Source organism: Erpetoichthys calabaricus, chromosome 3 (assembly GCF_900747795.2).
Source record: "Erpetoichthys calabaricus chromosome 3, fErpCal1.3, whole genome shotgun sequence".
NCBI lineage: Eukaryota > Metazoa > Chordata > Cladistia > Polypteriformes > Polypteridae > Erpetoichthys > Erpetoichthys calabaricus.
In genome coordinates this window covers 98,593,811-98,610,757 of record NC_041396.2, presented here as the reverse complement: position 1 = coordinate 98,610,757, position 16,947 = coordinate 98,593,811, and the positions used below count along the sequence as shown (strand labels likewise).

The 16,947-nt window shown below is 35.5% G+C and overlaps 1 protein-coding gene across 1 annotated transcript in view; it reads right to left on the bottom strand.

The window, feature by feature from the left end:
* The window catches only part of afdna (afadin, adherens junction formation factor a), a 416,944-nt gene that overhangs the window by 50,325 nt on the left and 349,672 nt on the right, over positions 1 to 16,947 (bottom strand). The window contains 3 exon segments of the mRNA XM_051924597.1: positions 2,471 to 2,589; positions 7,573 to 7,646; positions 8,578 to 8,643. Coding sequence (XP_051780557.1) covers positions 2,471 to 2,589; positions 7,573 to 7,646; positions 8,578 to 8,643 — 259 coding nt within the window.

Sequence of the window (16,947 nt, the reverse complement as noted above, 5' to 3'; positions counted from 1 at the left end):
AAAAATAAGTGTGCCAGATTTCAATAAAAATCAGTTCCCGGATGGCAGAGTTGTTTAATGTGGACGGATGGACAGACAGACAGAAACACAGACTGACAAGAAGACAGGTCTATCACAGTATAAAGTATTGAGTGGAGTATTCCTTTAAGTAAGTTGTATTGGGCTAACAGATAAAAGAACATGAAAACACACTCAATAATAAATGTTTGAAAAAACTGCTTCACATTTGCTTATTATAGCAATTACATTATAATTTCTCCTTGTTTTATATTAGTAGGGAAAATTCACCTTGATTCTGAGCTGCACCTCTTTAGGAAAACAAGCTACCATATCTGTGACTACAGGCCATTAATTCAGGCTTTTAGAAGGCAACCATTTCTCACAAACAGTAAAAATTACAGAACAAAATTAAATTACGAGTTGAAAAATATTACAAAACATTATGGTAATGAAAAAGAGTCTGATATTGTCATGTATCTAAAAAACATGAAAAAGTTGGGTTTTTTCAATCTAAATGCTGGTATCATTTCACTTTTGTATATTTTTCTTTTTCTTTCAACGTTAGCTTTCATTTTTCTTCTACTGGTTTTGAAACATTAAGTGTGGAAATGTCTTTATTCAATATGACTTACAAGATGTGGCAGGCCGCTGGGGGTGGTACCCAGCCGGGACACCCGAGAGAACCGGAGGAAGGCTTGCGCCTCCTCCAGACCAGGGGACCACGGGTGCAGGGCTTGGAAGCCCAACCCTGTAGGGGCCCGTGGTCACCGCCAGGGGGCGCCCCGGTGCCTAGAGGGCCCTGGACCTCAGCACTTCCGCCACACCCGAGGTGCTGGGGGGAAGAAGAATGGGGAGTCCTTCTGGGTGTGCAGCCGGCACTTCCGCCACGCGGAGGAGTGTCGGGAAGCACTTGGAGCCCATTCCGGGTGTGCATAAAAGGGGCCGCCTCCCTTCAGACAGTGACTGGAGTCGGGGCGGAGGTGGACAAGAGTCTTGTTAGAGAGGAGTGGAGGCAGCCTGAAGAAGGCAGGCACTGGAGAGAGAGGCCTGGACTTTGGGGGTTTGGTGCTGGAGGCGCTGGGTTTGTGCAGATCTAAATACTGTATATATTGTATAAGAAACGTGTGTTGGGTGTAAACACGATGTCCGTCTGTCTATGTCCGGGCTGCTTCTCACAAAGACCATGATGATTTATAATCATTTACTTTTTTTAACTACTGGATTAAGTGACTTGTTCATTTACATTTAGCTGTTTTACATGGTTATAGGTATAACTAAATTTTTTTTGTAAGGAACGTAAAAACTGAAGCAAAGGCCTAAAAAGCTCTGAATATCTACTGTATCATGGATAACATGGCTAATTATTGGCATATGACTCATTACTGATGGATGACAGCAACATTAAAAGTGCAACATTTCTGCAGCCAATTCTAATTAGAGCATGCATTTAACAGCAATATCCAAAGCATTAGACCTCTAATTTTACTGCTAAAAAGTGAAAAAAAAAACAACCACTAAGTTATCAGTAGCATTATACACTGAATTTCAAAACCTTATTTTATGTTTCTTTGTATCAAGAAGAATATATTGCCAGGCCTAACAGAAAAAAGAACACAAAACAAGCTAATATAGGCTTTATATAATGTATATAATGTCTAAAAATGGACATTTAAATGTCATGGAATGGACTGCAAGTATGAAGAGGCCAGATGATGCCAAGCATGTATTAATAGGAAAACTGATAGCTTCAGAACAAACAGATGAATATCAGCACATAAAACAGTCCGGACCTAAGCTTGAATCCTATTAAATGATATGAAATAAGGATAAAAGCAAAAATATGAAAATTGCAAAGTGTATACATTGTACTAAACTCAAGAGGTATGACATGAAAGTATTTAGTGAGTTTCAATTATTCATAATTATGCTTTTCTGCTCCATAATTAGAAATATTCTTATCAATTTAAATTTGAGCATGATTTACTAATCAGGGGAAAAATAACACATTAACAGTACATATATAAAACAAAACTACAACTTGTGACTCTTCTCTGGGCTGAACAGTGAATACTTTTTAGGGAAAGAAACTATTAGAAGATACAATTTTTAGGTTGCAGCTTATATTTTAATCAATATTTTAATTAATTTTAATGTTAAAGGCACTGTACAGGATGAAGGATAAACTAGTATAAACATATAAAAGACACTCATCCTACAAAGGATAAAAAAAACAGAATGCAATTTCTTAAGCAAAATAGATCCATTAATTATCATTCCATATCACAAGGTTCATTTGGTAGACCATAAAGGACTTCAAAATAACCCTCTCAATTCATCAAGCTATAACCGACAATGTTAAGAGTCCTAAAAGAGACAATTATTTTGAGCTGAAATTTCCTGATGCTCTTGATTTTAACATTAAGCACTATATTATTTAACAATTAGTTTTCCAAAACCAAGTATTTCTTACCCCTCTGCATCATTGGGGATGGTTGATTAAGCAGTGTTGCTAATCCGTGGTAAATTGCTCCCTGTTTCGCTACCTCTAATGTTACTACAGAGCCAGTCCGAGTCATTAGTTCTGCCGCCCTAAAAGATAAAAGACAAATACACTGAGTGAATTGTTCCAACTAGATGTATTTTAAGTATTTTTCATTTGAAGTTAAAAAAATGAATGTTACATCAATTTAGAAGTCAGTCAAAAGTCCAGCTAAACATCTAGCATACACATAATATTCAAATGTACTTAATTCAGTTTAGGAGTGGAGATCCCAGGAACTATCATTCTAACAACACTGGGCACAGGTTGGGAAACAATGCCATACAGTATGCCAATCTGTCACAGAGACACACACATACACGTGCACACACAGCCACAATCACTCAGAGGGGGGCCAATCAGAGTTTCCAATTAACCTAACTTGCACGCTATTGGGATGGGGAAGGAAAACTGGAGTACAAATATTGGGGAAAACATGCAATCTCCAAACAGAAAATGACTGTCTGCAGAATTCAAACCCAGAACACTGGATATGAAAGGCAGCAGTACTAATCATTACAACATCACGCCATCCCAAAGTCTACTGTAAATAATTACACAGCAATGCATAGAATAGGACATCAAGTGAACTGAGTAACTGAAGAATAAACAAGCTGTACAGTTTTGATTGTGAAATTCAGTTTTTATTTAGGGAATGTATTACCAACTTTTTTTGTTTTGTTATACAGAAGAGAAAACATTTATTGTTAGAAACCATGTATACATAGAAAACCTGTAAACATAGCCTAATTGTATGGTATTGAATTTTGAACCAAACAGTCCCTCCAGACCCATACTCCCCCCCTTTGATATTGAAGGTATTATGAATTGTATTCTTGTGTCAGTCAGTCAGTCATTATCCAACCCGCTATATCCTAACACAGGGTCACGGGTGTCTGCTGGAGCTAATCCCAGCTAACACAGGGCGCAAGGCAGGAACAAATCCTGGGCAGGGTGTGCACACACCCACACACCAAGCACACACTAGGGACAATGTAGGATCGCTAATGCAGGATCACCAATGCACCTAACCTGCAAATCTTTGTTATGTTACAAAATGAGAAAGTGTGTGATTTTGTTGCAGAATGTTTGAATATAACTCACTATAGTAAGAAAGAAATGATAAAAAAGAAAGAAATGATAAAAAAGGGAAATTATCAATATTACAATACAACTAAATAAAATGATCATATGCTTTCTTCCGAAAAGTAGATCCACAATTACACAAAATAGAAATAATATGGTTTGTGCAGAGAACATTTGTGTTCTAATAGTAAACTACAAAATTATCCAAATATCAGCAACAGAAAAAAGATAACACATCAATTGTGAACAGTAAATTCATATTGACCCACTTAATAAGGGTGTATTACCATAGCTACGTTTTACCACCCCTCTAACACATTTGGAAAAATGAGAAAAAATTGAAATCAAACTTGGTGTGAAGAATTAAAGTTTATGATAATTATTTTGTACTTAGTGCAGATCAAGCTTTTACTGTAATAACATCTTGAATCCATCTATGCCTGTCTAAAAGTTCTGTATACACTGCTTTCATTTAAGCCTTACACCTAAATTGTAACATCTGTTTCCAACCAAATCTCACTAGAGCACTGAACTCTGCCTCCTTAACATTATTGGTATTTTCCTCTGAGAAGCTATTTGTTGGATCATCCTCTGTAGTTATGTCTTTGATCATGCTGTATTTATGACATTGTGCATAACTTCCTCTTGAAATGGACAAGTGTCTTCTTTTCACAAATGCTTTACTACACCACTGACTGCAAATCAGTTTTCTCTGCAGGAGAAAGCCTCCACTTTGTTTCCTCATGTTTCTCAAAAATACATGCTTAGTCTAAAACCCTTTAATATTTGCCTTCTTCAACATTATTAAAATATTCCACACTATTTATGGATGATAAATGGCCATTTATAGGTATCTGAACTAAATACTGCAGTACTGTACATTGCAATTGAAAAAAAGTTTCTAATTTTAAAAGCAAATTTCTTTATTGTAAAATAAAGTATTTCAGGATCCGTATCTATATTACATACATCATATTAACAAAGTAATATCGAAAATAAAATCTTCTGTAGCCAGTAACTTCATTACCTGAAAATATTGTTACCCTTGTGAATGTGTCAATTTAGACATTATCATGTGGTAAGTTATCTATCATGTATTCGAGTAATATGTAAGACAGACTTAATGTAAGATTTTGTAAGTTTAGATTTCTAAAACATTCAGGTAATAATAGTAGTATCAATAGTTTATCTCACTGCAAATGTACAAGAATAATTCTTCATAGCTCCCAAAGTAACTACATGCCTTCACTCCATGTTATTCTGTATTGGTTCGCATTTTTTTTTATAAATAAACTAGGGGGATTTGCCCCCTGCTCGCCAACCCCCAGGTTTATTTTCCCAGAAATACAATTTAAAGAGATTGTTTTTTTCATGGGAATTGTTACATATGCATTATGTTCACTTTTAAATTAAAACTTCAGTAAAAACAATATTTGGAATTAACTTTACTGATATAATTTTTATGGTGTTCCACTGTTAAATTTTCGTCTGCTGTTATCTCTTTCTTTACCTCTGATTCGTCTATTTCTTCTGGGAGTCCAAATTGCTGCATTGTTAAATCTTCTGCTTCTAACATTTCTTTGATGATCGAAAGAGACGTTTGTTCAATCGACTTTTCGGATAATAGTCCTTTGAACGCTTCCCATAATTGTAAAGCATCAACTTCACCCGTCATAATAAAGTACACGAAGAAGTGTCTTAATTTGTCAGGCATCATTACAGAAGTGGCATCAGACATCATTTCAAACATATAGTCGTCTATTTTACATAACCCAGCTGCTCGTGCCGCTTCTTTAAAGTACCGTACTTAGTTCCATCTATAGTTAGAACATCTTTATATTACGTTGCTCCTTTCGAGTAACGTAACAACAATGTTAAATGAAACTGTTTGATATCTTTTGGTGATAAAATATTTAATCGAGCAACACTTTTGCAATAAATTTTTCTTGGATGCCACACTCTTTTTTGTTTCTGCCATGTGTAATGTTAAGGAATTTGCGCATACATATATGCTTTTGCATTTACGTCTGTTTTATTAAGTTCAAAATAAGCCAATAATTTTGTATTTCTATTTTTCGCTACCTCTAAAGCTTCTGCTTCTTGAACATCATCCTGAGACTGTTCTTTTGATAAAGTTACGCGTACTCTATCGTGCCCTTTATGAATGTATTTGTAGATGTACTTAATACTCATAACCGATGCACAATTCTCGACATTAATATGACAATCGAATCGTTTCAACAAATACAGGTTATATGGTACAATCATTGAATTATCGAGCGTCACAATTTTACCATCTTTCTTTCTGTGATAAGTGTGTTGTCCGTGATGATTATCTCTTCGCCAATAATCAGGAAAGCCAGCCTTAGTCATATCTGTTGTTTGCATGAACGCTTTTGGAAATTTCTTTAAACACTTTTATTCTTTTGAGTCCCAACATACAGAATCTTTTAAATGAGGTCCCTGTGTTTAATGACTTTGTACCATAATTCAGGATAGGTTTCTCTGTTTGGAATTTCAGCCAGACAAAGCGATCTACATCATCAGCAGTTAATAATTTATTTTGCAAAGTAACCAATAAATGCATGTGAGGCAAACCCCATTTTTCAAATTTCAACGTGTAAATGTAGGCTCGATTTGACCGAACACCATTTCGAATTCATTCAATACAAATAAGACTTTCTGATAAAACAATCTACTTATGAAAGTGGGATATCCACAGCTAATGTAGCCGGTGGCATTATTCTCAAGAATCTGCAGATTTCTGGCCATTGTGGATTGCACATCATTGTAATAAATATATCTGGCTGACTGATAGTTCGGGATATTGCCATTGCATCATGATATAACTGTTGCAATGCTCTAGGACTACCTTGATATGATGATGGTAATATTACTGCTTTACCTATTTTGAATTTGTCTGAACTATTGATATTTGAATTTTGAATGTGATCAATGAGACCTTGCATATGTTCCGTTCTAAGTTTTGCTTGATTCGATTTAATAAAGAAAAGACGATTAGCTTCAACTTTTAGATACGCATTAATAAGGTAACTGATCGGTTAGATGAATGTGTTCTTGTTTCAAAATGGTGGTAAATAGGGCATGTCAACAGCTGAGAGGTTAGATGACTGTGATCTTGTTTGAAAATGTCTGTAAGTACGGCGTGAATTGCTTCCAAAGGATGTCAGTATGACGTGACTTGACAGTGTCGCGGGATGTGAAAGTGTCTCTCTGACTCTCTGTCTCTCTTCAAAAGATCATGTCTCATCGCAAGTTTTTTTTTTTTTTTTTGTAATAGAGGTATGTACATTCTGGTTCCAAGTTTTCTTTTTTTTCATAAAAGACTTGACTGTACTTTGGGAATTTTCAATGCCTTACTAATGTATTTACAATTTTCCTTATCCTGGAAATGTTTCAAATCTTAAGTCTTTTTGATGTAATTTTATATTAATCACCTTGGGATCAAACTGAAAATGTAATAATCAACTTGGGATTTCCAAAGATAGATGTATTTTCATGTGAACTAATGGGAAACAACTTCTCTGAAAACAGGTGTACATTATCTAACTGATGATTTTTAAATATAGCTGCTTTCACTGGAACATATGTTCTTTATTTGTCATGGCAAAGAAGATAAATATGCAAATCACTCATTTCTTCCTTTAATTATTTGTAATTAATTTAGGGTGTACCATATAAGTTTACTTTTTCTTTGACATTACAAAATTTTCAATTTGACAAACGGCAACAAATTTTATCATAATAAATAAACAAATTAAAAAGGTCTAAGGAGGGAGAATACTGAAAAAGGAACAATAGGAAAATCTACATAAAGTTAAAAATTCTACATATTTAAGAATATAGCAAAAAAATATCAAGGCTGAACAAGAAGAAATAAATTTGGATGCTATTTAACAAAAACTACATCAATTATTAAAAAATACCTTTCTTGTGAAAGTCCTACTAAGCTCTTTCCGTCAACACTTAAAAGTTGATCACCTGCTGCTAGACGACCATCCTGAAATGACAAGTTCCATATAGTTAACCAAAAAAGAATCCTAAAGAAAACAAGTAAACATAATAATTTCTAAAAGTGGTTGCCTTTATTATGAAGCTTAAGTCGTCTACTACAAAATTAAATAAACCTAGAGAAGCTACCAAAGTAAGACCCTTTATCTGTATACAGGATTTATGCTTTACATATTACTTTTTAGGTTTCCCCCAATTGATGTAGTTTTTAAACAAATTCTAATTTGATACTTACATTTTTGATGTTGTTGAGAGGTATATTGTATTATTATTATATAATTACAGTTAAAATCTGACTGTAATTACTTGACCTGTGGTGGTGAACTGAATGACATTTTTTATTTAAAGATCTAACAACTTGCATATCATTCACTGCAACTGTATTCATTGATTGGCATTGACTGCTAATTACACAGAAAAATACTTTGTTTTTTGCAAGACATTCCAGTCTTCTGTTATGGATGTATCTTTAATTTTTAGCATCCAAACTACTTGCTTCTTTTTGAAGGTAAGCTCTGTAATCTTCAAGTTTGATTACACTTGAAACCCATACACTGCACAGAGAAGCAAGCACTACACATTCAAACCACCAGCCAAATATCCAAATACTTGCCACAAGATAGGAAAGAAACATGGAATTATCGTTTAAAAATAAATACATAAATAATTTTTCTGGGCAGCAGTGGTGGAGGGTTAATCTGCATGCTTGTTTAATGTTTTTGCTAACACTACAAATTTAAATGGTAATTTTGAAGATTTGACTTTGTCCTGATGAAAGACACTGTATTAATATTAAATGTGGCATAACTTTGAAAGATTTGTTTAGCTGCTTACTAAGTAACTGTAGATAATAATAATGCAAATGCTTTTGCCTTTTAATCTACAGTTATATGGTTTCTTTTGTTAAAGATGAAACTCACCAAGTCTGCTGCACCTCCTTTTACTACTGACTTTATATAGATTCCTAATTTGTCCTGTCCAGCACCCTAAGAGAGGAAAAGAAGATTTAAAAAAAAAAAAAAAAAAAAGATCAACGAAGATACAGTATGCAGATACTACTTAGCCACTCTATACAAACATAATTGTATACAGTTGGAAAGGTCAAAAGAGAGGCAAAGGACCTTCTGCAACACATTTTTTGGTCTATCACCTGCAACAGCTTTGTCATTTAGAATGTCACCAAATAAATATACATAACAAATTAACAACATTTTGCTTCTATCTTTCCTAAATGTGTACCCTATAATAGAAAATTAAGGAAGAGATGGAAGCAAGCTCTACTATTAAACTCCTAGAAATAAATATACACCATAAATAAAAACATCACTGCACAAAAGACAATAATGCATACTAGAGTGCCTAAAGATAAAAAAAATCAGGAAATCTTGATTTTACAGATTAACCATATTGTCTGGTGAAGTTTATAATACATTTATGAATTTGCTAGACAGCCTTATGACAAGAAAATAAATGCAATTCACTGTGGTCACATTAATGCTACGTAACCAGTATCAGTTTACCTCACTTGTTAGCTGTTCATTTTCTTGCTAGGTAACTAATCACAAGAACATACCAACACTTTATTGTTTATCTTTTGGTTTTATTTTTATCACTGCTTTTTCCTTCTACTGCACTGCTACAGTAAAAAAATGAGTTAATAAAAAACATGAATGAATTATAATTTTTCTTTTCCAGAGCTTTTGAAATATAGTAATTACCTTTTGAATTAATTAGTTTAAAAGAAAACAAACTTTAGGTCACAGAGTAAATGCCAAATTGCACTGAATTTTGACCCATCGATTTGCTCAACCTGAATTGAATTTTAGGATCATGGGGAACTAGAGTTAGGCACTAGGCATAAACAAATCTTTACAATGCATTTACAGTTATAGCTTCCCTAACAAACAATCTAAATCAGTAGATCAAAAACACAGAAGTCAAACAAGAACAAATGCTGAGTTGTTGACAATACTTAACCTACACAGCATATATGTTTAAGGCAACCAGTATGTAATATTTCATAAAGTGCAGTAGCATGAGGCGCTATAAAAATATAAAGAAATATCAACTGAATGTCACAATATGGCTGTCATCAGCCAATCAAATTGTTATGACATATTTGCACACAAGATGGAATGAAATTTTGCAGTGACAAGCACTACACCATTGTATGCAGTATATAACTCCCAAATCACATTTAACTTCCATTAAAATATTACTAAAAATCATTAAAGGCACTGGAGTTGTAGCTGCATATGTAACAATATGAACAGCATATTGTTTAATTTTTGTTACTTCACAATTTATAAAGAGTATACTAGAATTATCAAAACTTTGTACAATTGGGAAAAAGTCTGTTGTTAAAAAAGTTAAAATATTTGTTATGCTGCAGCTTATCAATAATACCATGACCATTGGAAAATGTGTATTCTAAATATAATACACATACTTGGAACTTTCCTTGATGATTTTCAATAATACGTCAAGTAACTAACAAATGCCTTGTATGATTTGCAGCCAGTTGTGACAGGACATCCATGAGACTGTGTTTAATATAGAGTGTTTAATATACACAAGTCCCTTTATTCTCTTGATAGTTGCTGCTGATAGGTTGTACTGCTAACTAGCTTTTCTTTAACAGTTACTCTATTCAGCTTCCTCTTTCAGTAATGAATCTGGTTTAATGTAACACTGTCTCCAAAATCAAGTGGCATGCAGTTGTCTACTAAAGCTGGCCTCAAACTTGACGACTTTGACTCCGATTACATGACTAGGAAACACAGGGAACAATAGATTACATTAATTTGTCACAACGTTTAAGCACATGTTCAAATTTACTGTTACGGCATGAAAGTACTGGCAGCCAGTAAAACATTGCAGATGGCTATACACATGTTCTTTAGGTATGGTGAGTTCAGTCTCAATATCAGGCCCACTTTTTTGTGGTACAAGAAAAAAAACACAAGAGATCGAGCAGACAAGCCATTCATCTGTTTGTGCAGTCCAAAACACAAACTGTACTTTTTTCCTTCCAATCATGATTTTATGTATTGTACTTCAGACTGAGTGCTCATTGGTAGCCAAATGTCGCACACAAGAGTTGTCCATCCCAACATCTTACTAATTGATTTCTGTCATGAGTAGTTGCAGAGTGCTATGACTGAGTCACTGTATATATCACACTACATGACAGCTAATCAGAGATGTGCGCTGCATCTGTCCACAACTCACTAAAATTATGTACAAGAAGACTGCCACTGAAAATACTGATTAGCAAACTCGTAAACACTGTTATTGTGCAATAGTCCTTTTGACAAGATAATCATAACAGGGGTGAAAAAATTAAGAAAACCTAAAAAATAAACTGTATTATATATATATAAAGAATGAAATATGAAGTTAATCATCTTGGAAAGAATAATGCTGGTGGAAAGCAGAGAAAATTACAGAACTCTGTAGATGAAGGGTAAGGGAAAATTAGGTATTCTTTATTTTTAAAGGGAAGACCTGTTGTTGTCATTTATGATCATAATGACTTTATAGTTGAGAATTTCTTGATTTGTTTATGTACACAAAAACCTAATAAAAAATTAGAAATCTTTAATTAAAACATTTTTAATGTTCATTAATGGCGGCACAAAATGCTCTGTTAATGAAATGAGAATTAAGGTTTATTCAGCATCTCCACTCCAGTCAATAAGGCAGTAATAAGACATTCAAACAAGACTTTTCATAAACAAATAAACTCTTTTAAAAACTGCACGTGTAAATGTTGCATTGCAACTAAACACTTCACTGGCTTATATTTTAGTAGAAAGCATTAATTTAAAATAAGAATTGCACTGCTGTTTAAGAAATTCAGAATACAGAAAAAAAACAAGGGCTCTTCAGAATATAAACTATATTATACCACTTCAATTAATCATTAACTGTACCTAATTTTTAAACTTCACTATGTCTTGATTGTGTGGCCTTGGACAGAAAAACTATTTCAAACAACATTCCTAATGATAAGGAAACTAAACACATGACTCATTGTTCCCCATGGTCTCTGAAATATAATGAAAACAGTTCTTGTGAATTTCTTGAACACCCATAAAAAAAGAAACAGGAGAGATGCCAGAATTGATCTACTTTCCATTTTCTATGTTTTGGAGATGGTTTTACTGATTAAAATAAAGTTATAAATCCTAAAGCAAAAAAAAAAACAAAAAAAAAATGATATTTTAGGATACAGTTTCTGCTGCCACCTGCAACAATATTAAAAATATGTTACTTGAAGATCAATTTGTCATCTTTCTTTTAATGAAACGTTAGGCTAACTAAACATTTAGAATTACAAATTCTGGTCATGACTGACTGTTTTATTTTTAAGTAGAATTATTGGTTGTTATTCTTTCAAATACTGTATGAATAAATTACACCACAGTTGTACAATTTCATATGGTTACTATGTTTCAAAAAAATTTAAATTGGATATAAAATAGACCATGAACAAAAACAAATAAATCCATTTATTTGTAAAAGAGAATTTATTTTGACATGGTCTAGAACTATGTCATCTTTCTTCATAAAGCCCTGTAAATAGCCATCCTTTAACCAACATTAAATAACGGACAAAGCATTATAGTATTCAAAAAGCAACAAGAAACTACAGTGAAAATAGAAGCAAAAATGTGCTTATGTTATTAAATGGATATCTACCCAACTATGCCACAACCTAAATGTCAAAAAGAAAATATACACAGTACTAACTGCAATAGTATATCATTGTCTATTACAATATCCCGGTATGAGTAATGCAACGAAGGGTAGCATAGATGTAAATGTGATAACAATACATGGTATGTGGATGGGGTGGTGAATTTCTACCAGAATGAACAGAAAGATCCCACCTGGTCACATATGAATGCTGAAAAGGAGAATGTTTGGACAGATAACAAGCTGAAATAAACAGAAACGTGCTTTTATTAGTACATTCATACACGTTATTTATGTAATTTAGTGAATACCTTGGTGAACGAAAATTCATGAATTAATATTCCCTAAAGAATTAATAGATTTATTCCTTAGGGGAAGTGATATTCACCATTCTATACCATGATGGCTTTCATCATTCTCTGCTCTCCTTTTAATCCCCCTTATAATATGTTACTTTCTGCTTTTTGAAGCATATAATTGGGGGGGGGGGGTTTCAGTGAGGAAAAATCTTGAAATCCTTGAAAGCTAATAATAAATAAACTTTTAAATGGAATACCCAATGCAAGCAATTCAAAAGTGGGGTTTTTGCTAGTCATTTCTTTCATCACAAGGCAGCCTGAGAAGCTGAATTTTATTCCAACATTAGTTTATTAATAGGGACTACCTGAGAACATAACTATAGACCTTGCTACAAAAACCCAAATGCAAATAGAAATTTTACCAGCAGGAAAATATAAATAAGGTTGAATCCTTGGTATGCTTTGATGGTGAATATAAATAAACACTTTGTTGAAAAAGATTTTAAATGTATATTAACATAGATTAACATGTAAGAGAAACTGGTTTATTGTTCCAAAACATCATTTATATTTAATTTATATTTAAGCCAACAAACTTAATTTAATAAAAATATTGAGATAATAAAAAAATTGGTGTTTTATTTGATTTTATAATTGTGCTTGTAGAAAATGGCAATTGGGTAAAAATTTGTGTTGCACCTTCTGTTGGAATATATATATATATATATATATATATATATATATATATATATATATATATATATATATATGTGTGTGTGTATGTATAATATGTGTATGTATAATATGTGTATTGTGGAGGATTGCCGGCTTTCCAGTCCGGCCCTCACCCCCAGGCCGCTAGGAGGAGCCCTCCGGACAGCATATTGGTGCCCCGAGTTCCAGCAGGGCCTCATGGACTCCGTAGTTTTTATACACAGCCCTGCTGGATACCTTGGGGGCCGCCAGGAGTCGCTGCGAAGGGCCTCATGGACTCTTTTCTGCCCTATAACCCGGGAGTGCATCCCAGTCACGTGACTGGAAGAAGCGATGTGCTCCCGGGATGAAGAAAAGGACTTTGCCCTGACCCGGAAGGAAAACGGACTTGTGGGTTTGGCTTAGAGCCACTTCCGGGTCAGGGGCTTTAAAAGGACTCTGGGTGAGCCCAGACATTTGAGCTGAGCTGGGAGGTAGGGTGGCGACGTGTCTGGGAGTGGAGGATTGTTTATAGAGAGAGAGAATTGTGATTTATATGAGTGTGTTAAGGAGAGTGCTTGGTGCACTACTGTATAATAAAAATAATTATTATTATACTTTCACCTGGTCTCAAGAGTGGTACCTGAGGGTTCGAGAGGTGGACACGAGCATCTACCGCTACAATATATATATATATATATATATATATATATATATATATATATATATATATATATATATATATATATATATACACACACACACACATACATACACAGTGCATCCGGAAAGTATTCACAGCGCATCACTTTTTCCACATTTTGTTATGTTACAGCCTTATTCCAAAATTGATTACATTCATTTTTTTCCTCAGAATTCTAAACACAACACCCTATAATGACAATGTGAAAAAAGTTTACTTGAGGTTTTCGCAAATGTATTAAAAATAAAAAAAACTGAGACATCACATGTACATAAGTATTCACAGCCTTTGCTCAATACTTTGTCGATGCACCTTTGGCAGCAATTACAGCCTAAAGTCTTGTTGAATATGATGCCACAAGCTTGGCACACCTATCCTTGGCCAGTTTCGCCCATTCCTCTTTGCAGCACACCTCTCAAGCTCCATCAGGTTGGATGGGAAGCGTCGGTGCACAGCCATTTTAAGATCTCTCCAGAGATGTTCAATCGGATTCAAGTCAGGGCTCTGGCTGGGCCACTCAAGGACATTCACAGAGTTGTCCTGAAGCCACTCCTTTGATATTTTGGCTGTGTGCTTAGGGTTGTTTGTCCTGCTTAAAGATGAACCGTCGCCCCAGTCCGAGGTCAAGAGCGCTCTGGAGCAGGTTTTCATCCAGGATGTCTCTGTACATTGCAGCAGTCATCTTTCCTTTTATCCTGACTAGTCTCCCTGTCCCTGCCGCTTAAAAACATCCACACAGTATGATGCTGCCACCATCATGCTTCACTGTAGGGATGGTATTGGCCTGGTGATGAGCGGTGCCTGGTTTCCTCCCAAACGTGACGCCTGGCATTCACACCAAAGAGTTTCAATCTTTGTCTCATCAGACCAGAGAATTTTCTTTCTCATGGTCTGAGAGTCCTTCAGGTGTCTTTTGGAAAACTCCAGGTGGGCTGCCATGTGCCTTTTTTTACTAAGGAGTGGCTTCCGTCTACCATACAGGCCTGATTGGGTGGATTGCTGCAGAGATGGTTGTCCTTCTGGAAGGTTCTCCTCTCTCCACAGAGGACCCCTGGAGCTCTGACAGAGTGACCATCGGGTTCTTGGTCACCTCCCTGACTAAGGCCCTTCTCCCCGGATCGCTCAGTTTAGATGGCCGGGCCAGCTCTAGGAAGAGTCCTGGTGGTTTCGAGCTTCTTCCACTTACGGATGATGGAGGCCACTGTGCTCATTGGGACCTTCAAAGCAGCAGAAATTTTTCTGTAACCTTCCCCAGATTTGTGCCTCGAGACAATCCTGTCTCGGAGGTCTACAGACAATTCCTTTGACTTCATGCTTGGGTTGTGCTCTGACATGAACTGTCAACTGTGGGACCTTATATAGACAGGTGTGTGCCTTTCCAAATCATGTCCAACCAACTGAATTTACCACAGGTGGACTCCAATTAAGCTGCAGAAACATCTCAAGGATGATCAGGGGAAACAGGATGTCTCCAAACATACCGCTTAGAATTAAGGCCAAAAAGTTCTATCTTGGTCTCATCAGACCAGAGAATCTTATTTCTCACCATCTCAGAGTCCTTCAGGTGTCTTTTAGCAAACGCCATGCAGGCTGTCATGTGTCTTGCACTGAGGTATGTGTGGAGACAACCAGGCACTGCTCATCACTTGTCGAATACAGTCCCCACAGTGAAGCATGGCGGGTGGCAGCATCATGCTGTGGGGGTGCTTTTCAGCTGCAGGGACAGGACGACTGGTTGCAATCGAGGGAAAGATGAATGCGGCCAAGTACAGGGATATCCTGGACAAAAACCTTCTCCAGAGTGCTAAGGACCTCAGACTGGCCGAAGGTTTACCTTCCAACAAGACAATGACCCTAAGCACACAGCTAAAATAACGAAGGAGTGGCTTCACAACAACTCTGTGACTGTTCTTGAATGGCCCAGCCAGAGCCCTGACTTAAACCCAATTGAGCATCTCTGGAGAGACCTAAAAATGGCTGTCCACCAACGTTTACCATCCAACCTGACAGAACTGGAGAGGATCTGCAAGGAGGAATGGCAGAGGATCCCCAAATCCAGGTATGAAAAACTTGTTGCATCTTTCCCAAGAAGACTAATGGCTGTATTAGCTCAAAAGGGTGCTTCTACTAAATACTGAGCAAAGGGTCTGAATACTTAGGACCATGTGATATTTCAGTTTTTCTTTTTTAATAAATCTGCAACAATTTCAAAAATTCTTTTTTTTGTCTGTATGGGGTGCTGTGTGTACATTAATGAGGGAAAAAAAATAATTTAAATGATTTTAGCAAATGGCTGCAATATGACAAAGAGTGAAAAATTGAAGGGGGTCTGAATACTTTCCGTACCCACTGTATATACACATATATATACACATACACACACACACACACACACACACACATATATATATATCTATACATATATATATATATATATATATATATATATATATACCACATATATATATACATACACACATATATACACACACATATATATATACATACACACACATATATATACATATATATATACACATATATATACATATATATATACACATACACACACATATATATACAGTAATCCCTCGCTATATCGCGCTTCGCCTTTCGCGGCTTCACTCCATCGCGGATTTTATATGTAAGCATATTTAAATATATATCGCGGATTTTTCGCTGCTTCGCGGGTTTCTGCGGAACAATGGGTCTTTTTAATTTCTGGTACATGCTTCCTCAGTTGGTTTGCCAGTTGATTTCATACAAGGGACGCTATTGGCAGATGGCTGAGAAGCTACCCAGCTTACTTTTCTCTTTCTCTTGCGCTGACTTTCTCTGATCCTGATGTAGGGGGATTGAGCAGGGGGGCTGTTCGCACACCTAGACGATACGGA